We start from the raw sequence: 17,456 nt of genomic DNA, 5'->3' as shown, positions 1-17,456 counted from the left end.
TGTCCTGTAACCCTGGCTCTTGGGAAGTGGAGGGGAAGTCTCAGAAGTTCAAGCTATATAGCAAGTCTCTGGGCTGAGACCCTGGTGACAAAGAAACAACAAACAAAAAGACCAAATGGCATTCCTGTGTGTGTGCTTTGGTTTTATTTTCTTTCTCTATTCCTTTCTTGATGATGTGTAGCCTTGACTTTCTTAGACTCACTCTGTAGACCAGGCTGGCCTCAAATTCACAGAGATCCACCTGCCTCTTCCTCCCCGAGTGCTGGGATTATAGGATTGTGCCACTGTGCCTAGCTTAATATCTTTTCGCAGTTTCTTTTCTGCTACAGTAACAGTATGCCTTAGACTGGATAATGTGTAAAAAGTAGAGACTTATTTTCTCTAGTAAAGAAATGCTGGACAGTGTAATATCTTGGTACTGGCATGTGCTGAAGGTCTTTCTGTTGTGGATAACACTATATGCCAACAGCATCCAGGACTCTTTCCCGCTTATAAAGGGAAGTCTCATTAAAGCAGCACCACTTTCATCTTCTCCCAAAGGCTTGCCTTCAAACACCATGAGTCTGCATTTAGGGGAACACAATAGACATCTGGCACTAGAAATTCTGGGGAACACTTTTAGGTGGTAGCCATGATTTTAAAAGCTATTTCCTTTTTGATGCCATTTAGGTTGTTTGCAATGTCGTGTCATTAGGGAGAATGCAAATCTTACAGTATGACATTTTTATGTTTCTATTGTGTAGAAAATTTCACTAAGTGAGATTACTTAATCCAAAGTGTGTCTTTACATATTATTATTTTACCTTCTCCACTTTTGCATATGTAACAGCCTTGTTAATTTTTTTCCATCTTGATGTGTAAAATGGCTTCTTTTAGTTTGCATTTTCTATCTGCCTTTACTTTTGGCCAGCAGTTAGCACATATTGTGAAAGACCTTTAAAACTTTTGTTACGTTTATTTACTTGTTAATTTGTGCATTTGTACATGCTTGCGCTGGGGGGCAGTTTGTGGAAGTTTGTTCTCTTGTGCCGCGGTGTGAGTATTGAGGATCAGACTCACTGTTGCAGTAGGTGCCTAAGGACGGCGAGCCCTGCCAGGAGAGCCTCAGACCTCAGCGTGCGGATCCCTGACTCTGAGACGTGCAGGGTAACCTCTCACTCTGGGGCTTATCTTCTAATGGGCTTCAGAGTGTTCTTTTGTCTTATCAGTTTATTGAATTTTTAGAATATGATAAATTCTTTTTTTGTCTTTAGTCTCTTTGGGCATTTTTACAACTGGTTTCATTCAACTCATATTTTTATTATGATATTTGAAATATCTATCTGTCCTTTTCTTTTTGGCTCCAAATTTGTCTTCTTCAAGAGTTTAGTAAGAACTTGATAGTGGTGGTGCACTCCTTTAATCCCAGCACTCAGGAGGCAGAGGCAGGTGCATCTCTTGAGTTTGAGGCCAGCCTGGTCCTACAGAGTGAGGTCCTGGACAGCAAGGACTACACAGAGAAACCCTGTCTCAAAACAAGAATAACAACAAAGTAAAACTCAGGAAAAAAAAAAACTTCACTTAAGACAGACAGTAAGATTAGTAAAATAGTCTTAGTTTCCTATAACAGTAGTTTTTTCACATTGACTGTAATATAGTTTGAATTTGTTTTTTATAAAGTGGCAGTGCACCAATCTTAACTCTCCCTCCGTTTTATTTATACATGGCCAGTTAGTCAGTACAGTTAGATAATATATTCTTTATTCCATTGAAATGCCTTTATAACCAGTTTTTGTGGTTTTCTTTATTTTTCTTCAGATTTATAGTGAAGCTGGGTGCATACTTTTAATTCTAGCACTTGGGAGGCAGAGATAAGTGCATCTCTGTGAGTTCAAGGCCAGCCTGGTCTACAAAGTGAGTTCCAAGACAGCCAGGCTATACAGAGAAACCTTGTCTCAACAAAACAACAACAATTATTATTATTGTTGGTGGTGGTGGTGGTGGTGGTAGTAGTAGTTTTTCATTTTTTTCTTTTTCTTTTCTTTTCTTTTTCTTTTTTTTTTTTACAGACAGGGTTTTCTGTGTAACATCCCTGACTATTCTAGAACTCACTTTGTAGATCAGGTTGCCCCCAAACTTCTCCTGGCTTGACTCTCCATACTTTGTATTACAAAAATATTTATGTACTGCACAGTTGGTAAATACTAAACACTCATTACTTGGATGTGTAACCAGTGATGTCCAGTATTTGTATAAATTCTCTGTCTTCAGATAACATTTTCACATGTATGCTTTTGTGTAGAAAAACATAAGAAAGTAAATGTAAGATATGACATTTCACCCCTAATTATTAATGCTTACTTCTTAAGAGTTAGAGGGCATACTCAGTTATTACCACAATACAATTGTTGTACACAAGAAGCATCTTTGATGTTATTTCTAAAATAGCCCATCACCAGTTTCTCTATCTCCGTGCCCTTGATATTTTAGATTGTCCCAAATGTTGTTTGTGTGATTTCTTTGTGATGTTATTTAACTTGTTCCTATAGCCCTTTTCCTTTATATAGATTTAATTCTAACATACATTCCCCACCTCTCTTTCCATATTCAAATTTCTTCAAGTGTCATAAGAAAGTTTTAAAGTAATTTTTTACATTCAAAGCAAGTATGTATTTATTCTGTCTTGGATAGTTTGGATGACTTAATTCTCAGGTGATTTTGACTTTTTAATATATGTCTTGGCTTTCTTTATTTAGCTGCCTTTTCACATCTGAGTTTTTGCCCAGTGCTTTGTCCTTCTCTGCAGTGGCTGCTGCTCGTTCTATTGTCTGTTGCTCTTATGCTTCTGTTCCTCTCAGTGGTTGAGCTTTGTTTTTTAGTAAGTTACTTTTATTATCAGAAAAGCTTCACTCTTTCTTTGTTTTCTTTTTAGTCTGTCTATGTAGACATTACATTGGACTTTCCTGCATGGTGAATTGTTCTGAGTCTGGAGTAAAACTTTGCTCAGATCTCCGCTTAAACTTGCCCTTTTCTGTTGGTATGTAGAAATGCAGTCATGTGCTGTGCCAGGTTTCCACTTTTGAATATGGAATTATCATTTAGCTTCTCGGGAGCCTTTTGTTTCTTCTTCTCCTTTGCCCACCAGTATTTGAAGGGGTCCTTCCACCTTTTAAGTGCCATTCAGCTCCATTCCCAGAAGTCTCCTACAGGAGACTCTGCAGTTGTCTCTGGTGGGCTTAGACATTTCTATCTCCTACATATTTCTGGATTGCAGTTTGAAATGTTTTTCTTCATTTTTCTGCTACTATGCTTTATAGTTTTATTTACTTTTTAAAAAGTTTCTATGGGTTTATATAGAACATTTAATTTGAATATCTGCATTTTCATGAAGTCACTGTCTACTGTTTTTTATTGTTGTTTTGCATTTTGGTTTTTTAGGGGACAGGTCTCATTCTGTAACCATTGCTGGTTGGAGCTCACTATGTAGTCCACCATGGCCTCAACCTCAGAGCTTTACCTTCCTTAGTGCTAGGATTAAAAGCATGATTCTCTTCTGTAATTTTCTCTACTTGATAATGATCTTTTAAGCTGGGTAATCTGTTAGCATCTTGTTAAATTCATGGACATTAGTGAATAGGTTCTATTTCACTTTTTTCCCTCACTTTTTGGGTGTTATTTGCTTATTGTGTAAGTGTTACTATGCTCTAGCTTGTCCTGGAGCTGACTAGGTAGACCAGGCTGGTCTTGAACTAGTGATATTATGGCCAAAGCCTCCCAAGTGCTGGGATTATAGGCCTGTACCACTAGGCCTAGATAAATCAGGATTTCTTTGCTCTGGTTTAGTATGTTTGCCAGGGGTCCATGCAGACTTGCTCCTCGGGGTTAGGGTTACGGTTAGGGTATACAGTATATTCTGATTGCATTTTCCCCTCTCCCAGCTTTGCTCAGGTCCTCCCCACATCCATACCCCTTTTCTCTCTCATTAGATTACAACAGGCATCTAAAAAATAATAAAACAAAAACAAACAACCCAAAATAGGACAAAACAAACAATAAAGCCAAAGAAAAACCACAAGAAACACAGTAGACACCGAGACACACATTTGCACACATAGAAAACCCATAAAAACAAAATTCGAAACTATAATATATAAGTGAAGGATCCTATAAGGTTAAACAACCAAACCAAGCCAACAAACCAAACCAAAAACTCAGGCAAAGCATTGTGATACCAAAAAACAACAGGGAGGGAGGGAGGGAGGAGTGGGAGGATCCAAGGGAGGGGATAACAATTGAGATGTAATATTGGATAAATTAATAAAATATTTTTTAAAAACAACAACAAAAAACCCTCCAAAAATATTGAGTCAATTTTGTGTTGACCATTCACTGCTAAGCACGGGCCTGCCTTTAAGTGTGGTTTGTAAACCTAGTGAGAAAACTAGTTTTTTCCTTTGTGAGAGGTTATCAATTAGAGGTAGCTTCTGGGCTAAAGATGGAGCTTGTGTTCACTTTCCCTCTCAGTACTCAGACCCCAGCTGGCTAAGACTTGTACAGGCTCCATGCATGTTGTTGAAGGTTCATATATGTGTCAGTCCTGTTGTGTCTAGAAGGCCTTGTTTCCATGGTATCTTCCATCCCCACTGGCTTAGTCTTTTTGCTTCCTCCTCTGTCGAGTTCTCTGAGCCCTGAGAAGAGGGATTTGATGGAGACATACCATTTTGGACTGAGTGTTGCTCAAGGTTTCTCACCCTCTGCAAATGGTCTAATTGTGGGTCTCTATATTTGTTCCCATCTACCATAGCAGGAAGCGTCTCTGATGATGATGGCTTAGCAGAACACTGACCTATGCGTAGAGCAAAATGTTGTTAGGAGTCATTTTATTGCTATGTTCCTTTAGCAGAACAGTAGTATTTGGGTTTCCTCTAGGTCCAAGTCCTGTCTAGTCTCAACAACTTAACAAGTAGAGCAGTATTCAGGATTGTTGTGTTTTTTGTTTTGTTTTGTTTTGGTTTCCCCCTGTTTTTATAAGAATCTAAAAATTGTCCTTCCTTCCAATTTTTGTGAAGAATTGTTTAGAATTTTGATGGGGATTGCACTGAATCTGTAGATTGTCTTTGGTAGAACCTAGCTCCAAATTTCAAATTATTTCATTGGAAGGGTTTTTTAATGAATTGTCTCTTAAAATATACTTGTGTATTTTAAGTATTAAATTCTTATATATTTGAGTTAGAGTTAGTAACTAGAACTGCAGATTAGCCCAGGCTCGATTAGGAGGCGACTCACATTACTTTTATTTTAATTAATTAATTTATTTATTTATTTTTGTTTTTTCAAGATAGGATTTCTCTGCATAACAGCCCTGGCTGTCTTGGACTTCTGTTGTAGACCAGGCAAGCCTCAAACACACAGAGTTCCACCTACCTCTGCCTCCTGAGTGCTGGGATTAAAGGCATGCACCACCACACCCAGCCTACTGTTAGTTTTTTTAATTTATTATTACTTATTTTATGTATATGGGTGTTTTCCTTTCATGTTTGCCTGTGCACTGCTTGCATGCTGTTGCCTACAGAGACCAGAAGAGGGTGTTGAATCTCCTGGAACTGGTGACAGTACTGTTTGCTTTAGTTGCTTTTCTCTTTGCTCTGACCAAGTAGCTGACAAGAGATAGCTTAGGGGTGGAGTGGTTTTGTTTAACTTAGCATTTGAGGGGATGCATCCTATCCTGTGTGGAAGAACTGGTGGCTGGACAGTGAGGCAGCATGCTACACTGTGTCAGCAGTCGGGAAGCAGGAGTGCAGGATGCTCCCTTTCTCCTTTTATTCCATATCAGTCCCCAGCCCTTTCTGGAAACTCTTAAACACATACCTAGAGGTTCCTGACTGGATTCTAGATACAGTTGAACTGTCTATGAAGATGAAACACTTCAGACTTTGGATTTTCAGAGTAGGCATTGTCAGTGGATTTTGGTGAATTAGAATTTGAGAATACTTTGGTTAAGGCCTCTGTGGATTAGGAGGCTCAGTCTTGGTGTGACTTGATGTGCTGGGGTGGGTTGGGGGCTCCCCTTTCCTGAGCACAGGGGAGGGGGGAAGAGGATAAAGGAGAGGGACCTAGAGGAGAGGAAAGGAGGAGGCTACAATAGAGAGGTAAAGTAATATATAACTTAAAAATAAATTTTAAAAAGAATATGAAAATAGGGCTATAAGATGGCTTATTGGTTAAGAATGTATATTGGTGTTGCCGAGGACGTGAATTTGGTTCCTCGCACCCATGTTGAGTGATTCACAGCTTCCTGAAACCCCAGCTCTTGGGGATTCTCTAACGGGCATATACACACCCAGGCAAAACACCTACACACATAAAATGAACTTAAAAAGATTGTGGAAAGAGTATTTAAGTCTGGAGGTAGCCGTTCCATGAAGCAGCTGCTGTCCCCAGAGCTCTGAGACCAGTGTGGAGCCTGGACTCACTAGAGCTTACCTACACACTATGAGCTAGTACTGTTTTGGTCTGGGGGGACTTCAGAAACTCATAGACTGTTCTATGACTGTTGAGTACCTGGTTACAAATAGGACATTATGTCACCCCTCAAGGTTCATGAAACATTGTGGAAGAAAGGGAGGAAAGAATGTAAGTGCTGGAGGAAACAGAAGAGTGTAAGTAAGGACTTGAATGTACTCTCTAGACATCACATGACCTTTGCGCTCCTCTCTCACAACCACATTGATTACATGCACCACTCCTTCCTGAGGATGTTTACACACTCAGTGGTTGGTATGGAGACAGACATTTTCCTCAGTGGTGTAGCTCCTGCTTCTATTAAAAAAAAAAAAACAACTCTGAAACAACCCTAATTAAACTTTTGCCCACCTTGCCCAAAAAAGAGTGATGACAGTAGAAAGACATAGCTCAGAAGAGGAGGGAATCAGCTGTAATGGAAGAGGAGAGGACAGGCAAGGGAAGGGGCGAATAGTATAGAAATAAATCGCATGTATAACATCAAAACCCATTATTGTCTCAAATTAAGAATCTAATAGAAAACCTGTGGAGTCTTAAAAGAGGTGTTCGTCAATCTAGGTCTTGGCTCTTAGGAACTCAGTGAGCAGACTCAGTGAGGGTTAGGAAAACTACTGGCTGGAACAAGCAGTCTGCCAGAGCTTAAATGACGGAACAGGAAGTCGTCCTCGCCACCCCACCCCACCCCCCAAAAAGAGAATAAGTCCCTAATTCCTACAATTTTCAGTCTTTCACTAGCATGACCTGTTGACAGAGTTACAAAAAACCATTAAAACCAGCAGAAAGATGGCGACTTAGTACAGTTTAGGTCCAACATCTGAGAAAAGTAGAGGTGGAGCTGAAAGATAGTAGATTAATCATCAGCTCTTAAATTGCTCCTAGCTTACCATATTGGTTTTCTGTGAACAGTAAGTGAAGGTTCATACAATTAAGTTTAATTTTAAAACACTCATTTCTTTCACATGTGTTCCTAAAGATTCTTATATAGATTTTTGTTTCCATTGTTTCTCATCATTTTTTGAAATTTAATGTCATTTAAAGTTGCCAATTGATGATTGATTTAGGGCTTTTGATAACAAGTTTTCCTATGTAGTCCAGGCTGGCATTGAGCTTGCTGCAGTCTCCTGCACAGCCTTCCAAGTGCCGGGGTTACAAGCTTGACCAGCACACTGACCTACTATTCAGTTTTTAAATGTTTAGCTTTCCCCTTTAATTTGTGTCCTTACTAATGCTTTGAATGGTTGTGGGATCTGACTTCTACTGTTGTATCAACAAATAACTGACTACTACTATGTGCCTTGACTTTTCTGGAAGTTGTCCTGTTTTGAAACATTTTTGTATACATTGGGATATCCTTCAAAAATTTATGCTGCTGTTCATATCAAAGGGATATTTTACATTGTCCTTATTGCTAAGATGCCTAAAAATATACCTTAGAAAACTAATTTCTTTTTAATTAACAGGTGCTTCTAAAGAGGGAGGGGCTGGAGCCGTTGATGAAGATGATTTTATAAAAGCTTTTACAGATGTTCCTTCTGTTCAGGTAAGATTTCCAGGGAAACGGCATGCCCATGGTAATTGTCTCTGCCTCCTCATGTTTTTTGTTGTTTTTGGGGGGGAGTGGGGCTTGTCCCTTCAAATTTTTTTTACTTGAGGTTATAGCTAGATGGCTCCGGGGTCAAGCGCGTTGCAGTGCAAGCCTGACATTCCGAGTTTGACCCTGAGTCTCACATGACAGTGGAGGGAGAAGACCAACTCTGCAGTTGTCTTTTGACCTCCCACATGCCCATACACACATCCCACATGCCCATACACACACACATCCCACACAGAGAGGAGATGTAGCAGGAAATCTAGTAGAAACATTATATCTAGGATGAACAGTAGAATAAAATAGTTGTCTTCTCAAAGTACTATGACCTTAAAGAAACCATTGTAGAAAGGGGTGATTGCTCTCTGTGATCTCTAGAGCTATTTTTCTCAAGGAGCTTTACAGCCTTTGCATGACTTTGGTCACAAGACAGTCCTGGCACACCTGGAGCATCTTTCGTTCTTGAGTGCTACAAACAGTATGTGTTAAATACTTAAGTTGCAGGAGCATGGTGTTTTCCTTCCCAAAACATATAGATTAGATTAGTGGTTTTGGTATGAGGAACTTGTTTTACCCAAAAAAGAGACTTTTCTGTAACAATCAATAAATATGCCTTTGAGAGATTCAGTCCTTAGAGGCTGGATCTTCCTGATGCCAGCAAGGCCTTCTTAATTCATCCTTGAGTGACCTTCTTTCTTTGATTGACCTGCATAACCAAGAACACTGACATTTTAACCAGGGTGGTGGTGACTCATGCCTTTAATCCCAACACCCAGAGGCAAAGTCAGGCCCATCACTCAGCCTGTTCTACAGCACAAGTTCTAGGACAGTTAAACTAAAAGACTCTGTCTCAACAAAAAAAGAGGAAATTTAAAAATGTTTAACACAATTTTCCCTTAAATGAATGCATGAATGATATATTAGACGTTACCAAGCCATTAATTACTGTCATTAATGAGACTTTCAAATTACTTTTTCAGTAATGCTTAAGTAAAATTAAATCCATGACTTAGTGATGTTACATTGCAATGTCAGATGTAAAGTTCATATTTTTTAAATAATTATTAGCTTTGACCTCTGAGAGTGTTAGAGCTGTCAAGTAGAGATCTGAAAGTTGTTCCCCTTGGATTAACTAAAGGCGCCAAAAATAACATATTCTCAGCCAGATGTAGTGGTGCACACCTATAATCCCAGCACTCGGGAGGCAGAGGCAGGAGGATCACTGTGAATTCGAGGCCAGCCTGGTCTACAGAGTAAGTCCAGGACAGCCAAGGCTACACAGAGAAACCCTGTCTCAGGGGAAGAAAGAACATATCCTCAAGTAAAGCAGTCAGTTCATGTCTAATGAACAAGTAAACACTACAGTGTTCATAACAAGCCTGCAAATGACTGGTGCCCAGCATTGTTTGGTATGTTTCTAAATGCTTAGTTTGTAATTTTGATCAGCAGTGACTTGTATGAGTAGAGTTATGTGTCCTTTTTGTTGATAACGTTCAGTTTGCTTCCAACTTTTTGCTCCTCTATATTATGCTGTAATGGGTTTTTTTGTTTATAAGATTTGTTTGCTTATTTGGTTGGTTGGTTGGTTATTGGTTTTGAGTGTTTTGTTTTCCAAGACAGGGCTTCTCTGTGTAGCCCTGGTTGTCCTAAAACTCGCTCTGAAGACTGTACTGGCCTCAAACTCACAGAGATCACATACTTCTGCCTGCTGAGTGCTGTGTTAAGGCACACTGTTTATAAGATTTTGAGGTTTATCTTACATATCTGTAAGATGCTTTTGTCTGTTTGCTTGTTTGTAAAATAAGACCTCATGTAGTCCAGTATGTTCTTGACTTTCTGATCCTTCTTCCTCCAGCTCCCAAGCATACTGCCACTGCAGGTGCCACCATACCTGTCTCTTTCGAGAGCTTCTTTAGGGTGACATATGGATGGAATTACATAGCTATGGTCCTTATGTTTCATGAAATTTTGCTGTAAAGGATTATTATACCACTCCTAAGAAAGATATGTTGGGTGACTCATCGTCAAGAGTCCTCTGCTGTAGGAAAATGCTTTATCTCCCTTTCTTCTATGGTCCTTACAAAAAAAAAAAAAAAAAAAAAAAGAGGAAGAGGAAGAAGAAGAAAAGAATAAAGAGAGAAAGTCAGAGACAGACAAGTGAAAATGCACCCTTCTTCACACTCTGCCTGCCCTTTCTGTCACTCCCAGTGCTGCTTCTATCATGGGTCTCCTTACTGAGTGCTGTTGTGAAAAGGTTCTAGAGCTTTATCTGCACACAACCCTACACTGAGCTGTTCCGCTCTCTCAAAGGAAAGGCTGTCCTTAAGCTACTTAAGTTCTTAAAAGGTTACTGGAAAGCTTTAGAAATGTTTCTGATCTAAGTGTATTTGAATTCTATTTTTCTCTTAAGATGCTTCCCTCTCTTGTGTTTTGTGGGCCTTTCATATAAAGGAATGGTTAGTGTTCTAGAAACAATTGTGAAACGTGGCTGGACTTGATCATTGTTCATTGTTCAGTATGTTCCACCAGAATGAGATGATTACAGTGTCATGGCTGCCCAGCATTAGGAAGGAGAGCAGGCTTCACAACCACCCCATTGCATCACCATCACTGCCCCTAGAGAGTCTGTCTCTTCGATAACCGTGCTATTATTAGAGTAGGGTTTTCCTCTCATTAAAGCTTTAATGTACGTGGTGTGGTGAGTTACCTGTGCTTGCTGTCCTCGTCCTGCACTACTTCTGTGAGGTCCTTTTCCACTGGCCAGACCTTTACTGTTGTCATGTGCTGTTCTGGACAACAGTCCATTATTGCCGAGGGACCATCTGCACTGGCTGTGTAATCATTTTAAATTAGGAACTGATAGTGTGTAATCAAATATGTTGTGAGGATTATATTGGGTGATGCCAGTAAGTGCATGGAAAGCACATGGTAGCTGTTACTACCACTGTAAATATTGATACATTCTTTTTTCTCTTCTTCCTTTATTTTTATTTAATAATTAAAATATAATGAATATCTCTCCTTTGCTTTCCTCCCTCAAACCCCTTCCATAGTCTCCCTCCATCTCCTCAAATTAGTGGCCTCATTTTTTTTATTATTGACACATTATATAGAAATGAGTCCATTTTTATTGATTGTGTGTATATGAATACAGGCTGGCCATTTTGTATTGGAGGACCAGATAGGGACTTGGCTCCTGGAGAGGCTAATTCTTCTCTCTCGGTGGTTGGTAGTGATGCTTTGTGTAAGGTTTTTCTCCTTTTGCATTAGCATGTCTGGTGAGATTGTCATTGTTGAGGCAGCTGTTTCACAATAGACTTCCGGGTCCTCTGGCTCTTACAGTTTTTCCTTCCCTCCTCTGAAATACTCCCTGAACCTTAGGTTCAGGAGTTGTATTGAAGATGTACCTACTGAGACTGGGCTCCCCACGCCCAGTGATCTCTGCGTTGTGTCCAGCACATGTGTGCCTGGTGCCTGCAGAGTCAGAAGACAGCGTTGGATCCCTGGACTTGGAGTTACAGGTGGCTATGAGCCACCATGTGGGTGCTGGATTTTGAACCCAGGGCCTCTGCAAGAGCAGCTAGTGCTCCTAACTACTGAGCCAGCTCTGGCCGCAGTTGTGTTTTCTGTAATGGTCTCTGTTTGTCATACAGAGAAATTTCTTTGATGAGGAATGAGAGCTACTCTTACCTGTGGATAAAAAGGATACATTTTTAGAATGTAAGTTAGAAATTATGCAGTAAAATGGCAGTAGTGGGTTCTCTCCTAAGATCCATGGCCTCACAAGTTCAGAGTAGTTGGCTAGGTCTCTAGCAGCAAGCCTATTTTCCTCCTGTCGAGTGTGCCTTAGGTCCAGTTAGACAACAGTTGATTGCCACAAAGATTCCCAGTTACTACTATTGCACCTTTAGGCATTTGCCCTACTGGTTAGTGTTCTGATTCATAGGCACCCCAGCTGTGTAGGATCATTTGCTCCCTTACCTTGCTGGCCTACAGAGTACTTTCTGGCACCATGGAAGCTAGAACATAGGTAGGAGGCTTTCAGATTAGATCCAGCTTGATTAATTCAAGTCCTATATGTCCTGTGTGCTAGGTTTTCAGCAACAGCATCTTCCCTTCAACCTCTGAGAGTAACTGAGGGCAACAGCAGTAGACCATATTGTTTCGGGAGTCACTTGGACTACCCTGACCATCAGCTTGGAGCGGAGGTTTCTCATGCTTGGTACTGAGGTTTCTGTTAGGTAATCGATGGTTCTTGTAGGGAGCTTTGTCAGCCCAAAGCCCAAGTGATGTAACTTCATTTAAAGTGTGTGTGTGTGTGTGTGTGTGTGTGTGTGTGTGTGTGTGTGTGTGTAGAGTTTAATTGTAGGTAAATACAAAATAATATGATCCCTTGAGGCTTTATCAAACAACCTTGGTGCTGTCACTCAGCCTTTCTATACTGACCTCCCTCCCTCTCCCCAGTTAGAGCCCTCCTCCCCATTTTTCCCATTTCCTCCTTCATATTGTATTTGGTGACCTCTATTCCATTTGGATGAAACGTCAGTTTTGGTTTTGGTTTCTTGTTGTTGTTGTTTATTTGTTTGGGGTTTTTGTTGTTGTTACTGTTTTTTGAGATAGGGTTTGCTGGCCAGCGAGCAGTATCTTAGCAGGGTTTTCTCTGTGTAGCCTTGGCTGTCCTGGAACTTACTTTATAGACCAGGCTGGCCTCCAACTTCCAAAGGTGCACCTGCCTCTGCCTCCCAAGTGCTGTGATTAAAGTTGTGTGCCACCACGCCCAGCTGAAACATCAGTTTTTTGACCACCTCTCCACCTTCATTCATGAGTTTTCTACCTCACGTATTGATTTTTTATGTTACCTGATCAGATTGCTTTCTTCCAGTACTGAATGAAATGCCTCCCTGTTGCTGGTGACCTGCATGCTCCTGCACAGTACTCTTCTTCTTCTTGAGGGCACCGCGGTCCTCAGCATTTGTCTTTTCCACTGACCGCTCCTTTGCTTCTCCCCCAGGCTTTGATACTGCAGGTTCTTGGAGTATTATTGCTCATAACACATTAATATCTTTACTTCTGGTTTTTGAATACTCATTTTACAAAAACACAACTATGGATATTTCTGAACTTGACATTTTTTTCTCTGTATTATAGCCCAGAAAGTGCTTGTGCAGAAAGGCAGTTACAGAGCACACAGGTCTTAGTTCACAGTACAAGCGCTCAACAGTCTGATGTCTGTGCTGTTAGGTTATGTCCATGCTCTTTTGGAAGTACTTGTTTTCTGCAGTCATCAGAGAGCTGCCCTGCTTGGTCTCTATTGGAGGGTCATGACCAGGGCCTCCAGTGCTCCACACCTGCTGTTATCTACTTTCTTACCTGCCTTTTTTTTTTTTTTAAGAACCTTCTTGCTCTCTAGTAAACATGCTGATTTTCACTATTTAAAAAGAAGTGGGCTAGTAAGATGGCTTGGTGTGCATAAAGGAGCTTCCCACTAAAGCTGCCAACCTGAAGTTGATCCCTGGAACCCACATGGTGAAAGGAAAAAAGTAATTGCACAAATGAAAAACTGAGTGAGAGGAATAGTTTAGTGGAAGGGTACTTGCCTAGCATTCACAAGGCTCTGGGTTTGATCCCCAGAAGTAGGGGAAAGAATGGTGGACTGCATATCCTCCAAAAGCTGCTCTTCTCAGACCCATGTCCATTCTTGTGGAGCTGTCTGTACTTGATATTTCTTTTTCTTAAAAACAAAAATAGTGTCATTTAATTTTTTTTCATGTCGGACATGGTAGCAAAACACTTTGAATCCCAGCACTCAAGAGGCAGAGACGAGAGATCTCTGGGAGTTCGAGGCCAGCCTGCTCTATAAAGTGAGTCCAGAACAGCCAGGGCTACACAGAGAAACCCTGTCTCAAAAAAACAAAACAAAACAAAAAATTCATATCGTGTGTTTCATTCATACTCCTTCCCCTACCCTCAAAAATCTTCCTTCTTATTGTTTTTCTCTCATTAGAAAAGCAAAACAAAACAAAACAATAGGGCTGGAGAGATAGCTCAGAGGTTAAGAGTACTGTGTGTTCTTTAGATTCCCTGAGTTGAGTTCTCAGTACCTATATGGCAGCTTATCACTGTCTATAAGTATAGTTCCACAGGAACGGATTCTCTCTTCTGGTATGCAGACATACATGCAGACAACACACCCGTATACATAAATAAATAAATAACTCTTTATAAAAAACAAACAATAAAAACACACATAAGGCATGGAATTCATTTTGTGTAGATGAGCTATTCCGCCTAAGCACAAGGGCTGCCCCAGAATGTGATGATACACCCAGTGTCAGTCTTGTAAAGAGAGAAAGTTGATAGGGGCCTGGAGAGATGGCTCCACAGCTAAGAGCACTTGCTTCTCTTGCAGAAGACCCAGGTTGGATTTCTAGCATGTGTAAGATGGCTCCCAACTATCCTGTTCCAGGGTACCCAACAACTTCTGATCTCCACCAGGCATGCACGTGATACATATACATACATACATACGTACATACGTACATACTACATATATACGCAGGCAAAACATTCATACACATAAAATAAAATCTAAAAATTGAAAAAACTGTGTGTGTGTGTGTGTGTGTGTGTGTGTGTGTGTGTGTGTAAAAGTAAGGAAAACTAGTGTCTCTCTCCCAGCAGCTCTCAGTTGCAAACAGCTTCTTGGTTAGGGTATCCATTTGCATCTCTTCTTCTCAGTGCTGGGAGTTTTGTACTTGGTATTTCTAAGTCCACCTGTATTTGCATCCTTACATTTTTCCAGCTACTAATCACTTTCACATCTTCACAGCACCCAAACCAACTTGAGTATTGTCTTCCTCGTTCAGTTTTGCTGTAACAGTTGCAAAACACGTCTTTTTTCATTTTACTTCCCTTCTGTCTGTCTCTCACATTCATCTCCTTTCCAGATGGATCATTCTTTATTTGGCCAATTAAAAAGTTTAATATTGTCTTTTGTTTGTTTGTTTGTTTTGTTTTGTTTTTGAGACAGGGTTTCTCTGTGTAACAGCCCTGGCTGTCCTAGACTCACTTTGTAGACCAGGCTGGCCTCGAACTCACAGCGATCTGCCCGCCTCTGCCTCCCAAGTGCTGGGATTAAAGGCGCTAACCACCATGCCTGGCTAAATAGTTTAATATTAATAGTTACTTTTAGACCCTTTTTTTCCTACTTGCATTTTGTTGCTCCATGACATTCTTCAACATCATGGTTTTATCTAGCACTTTTATATTGATTATATTTAATTTTACCTCTAAGCCAGACCTCTGCTGAGCATCAAAATCATTCATTTGCACTCTTTGGCATTTTTTTTTTAGGAGTCTCAGACACATCTCAAACATAACCTGTCTAAAATCAGAAATATAATCTCCCGTCTAACACTTGATCGTCTAGTGTTCTTTGTGTGGAAATGCTGACTCAGTCAACCAGAGCAGTTAGGAACCAAGGAGTCACTCTACCACAGAGTCCTAACCCAGTGTGCTTTGTATATCCTGAGGAGAGATATGGGGAGCCCAGGGAGAAAGGGCTTAAAAATATGGAGTCACTGCATTGAATTCCGAGTTGACTTTCATGGATTAGAGAAGGTCTTTACTTGTCATCCAGGATAACACCTTGTACTATAGTTAGACGTAGTATATACTATATTTATTAAAGAATGTTGCCAAAAGGCCCCATTTTAATTGAGTATTGTTCCCCCATTTTAGTCATAGAATGTAGCCAGGTGAGTTGTATGCTTCGTCTATTCTGGCACTAGCCATTTTTTTTTTCAATTAGTTTTACAAAACTAAATTAAAGCATGCCTTTTAAACAGTATTTTACAATAGTATATCAGTGTAGTTTTTGAGAAATTGTGCCCTTTTCATTCCTTCTTGGACATCTGCTCTGTTGGAAGCATTCTAGAAGCATGTTTGAGAATGTTCACATGGGGACAAGTAGCAAAGGGGGCCGCAAAGAAGGATATTGGTAACACTCTCCATTGAAAGAGGTGGCAAGGGCTGGAGAGATGGCTCAGAGGTTAAGAGCACTGGCTGCTCTTCCAAAGGTCATGAGTTCAATTCCCAGAAACCACAGGATGGCTCACAACCATCTATAATGAAATCTGATATGGCCGGCAGTCATTACATGCAGACAAAACACTGTATATATAATAAAAAAAAGTAAATCTTAAAAAAAAAAAAAGAAAAAAGAAAAGAAGGGGCTGGAGAGATGGCTCAGAGATTGAACACTGGCTGTTCTTCAGAGGTCCCGAGTTCAATTCCCAGCAACCACATGGTGGCTCACAACCATCTATAATGTCATCTGATGCCCTCTTTTGGACTGTAGATACATTTAGGCAGCGCACTGTATACATAATAAGTAAATACATCTTTAAAAAAAAGAAAAGAAAAAGTGGTGGCAAGAGTGTAAAATGGCCTTATTATATAAAAAACTAGTTTAAACACTGGTGCTTAATTTTATGTTATTTACAGCTAGAAATGTTTAAATTTTAAATCTTTTTTTTTTTTTTTTAAAGATCTATTCTAGCCGAGAACTTGAAGAAACGTTAAATAAGATCAGGGAAATTTTATCAGATGACAAACATGACTGGGACCAACGTGCCAATGCGGTGAGTTTTCACTTTTTGTCTTCTTGTCTTAGTAGTGTCCTGATCAAAGCTTGACGAGAACGGGTGTTCAGCTGTGGCACAGACTGATAGTGGTAGTAAATTAAAATCTGATAGGTAACATTTCTCTGTAGAAAACAAGCAAGTAATAGGCATTATCAGCTTTAGATTGAGTTTCTCTCCTATTTTTGCTGGTCACATCAGTCCTGGTAGCCTGGGTCAGAGAGCTCTAACCTAGCTGCCTATAGTCAGCACCATCGTACATCCTGTGCCATGAGGACTTGCCAGAGAAGAAATTCGCTTCTCGCGTGGGCTCAGCATTTGCTCAGCAGTTGACTTGATTTCACAGCAGTGTGTCCATTCGTCTGACTTTCTGCTTTCTGGTGACTATAATAAATGAGGTGAATAATTTACAAAGTTTTGATCTTCCTTGAGGTATTATTTACATAGATTCCTTGAAGTATTTGATGAATCTTAAAATAATGTTTGTGTTGATGTCAGTTTTATAACGTGTTTCACATTTTGTGATGTTGTCTAATTTGGTCAGATTAGAGTGAGTCCCTCAACATCCTAGGAAGCAAGGGAAGGGTCTGTTTGAAGATGTCTATGCTCTCATGACATAGTACATTATAGATTGCTTCCCATCCCTGTGTTAAGTCTGTAGTTTTGAATGTTTAACATGTTAACACAAGAAATAGTGCTCTGAATTTGTTTGAATATGATTTTAG

The 17,456-nt window shown here is 40.1% G+C and overlaps 1 protein-coding gene across 31 annotated transcripts in view; it reads left to right on the top strand.

Annotated features, from left to right (window-relative positions):
• CLASP2 (cytoplasmic linker associated protein 2) overlaps positions 1 to 17,456 on the top strand; it is a 178,860-nt gene that overhangs the window by 71,785 nt on the left and 89,619 nt on the right. For all 31 annotated transcript variants that reach the window (XM_084754510.1, XM_084754512.1, XM_084754516.1 and 28 more), the window contains 2 exons: positions 7,962 to 8,041; positions 16,639 to 16,731. In XM_084754510.1, the coding sequence (XP_084610636.1) occupies positions 7,962 to 8,041; positions 16,639 to 16,731 (173 nt within the window). The remainder of the gene's footprint in view (positions 1 to 7,961; positions 8,042 to 16,638; positions 16,732 to 17,456) is intronic.

Source organism: Acomys minous (genome assembly GCF_964271855.1).
Source record: "Acomys minous genome assembly, chromosome: 13".
In the NCBI taxonomy this organism is placed as follows: Eukaryota; Metazoa; Chordata; class Mammalia; order Rodentia; family Muridae; genus Acomys; species Acomys minous.
This window is presented reverse-complemented; position numbering and strand designations above follow the sequence as displayed.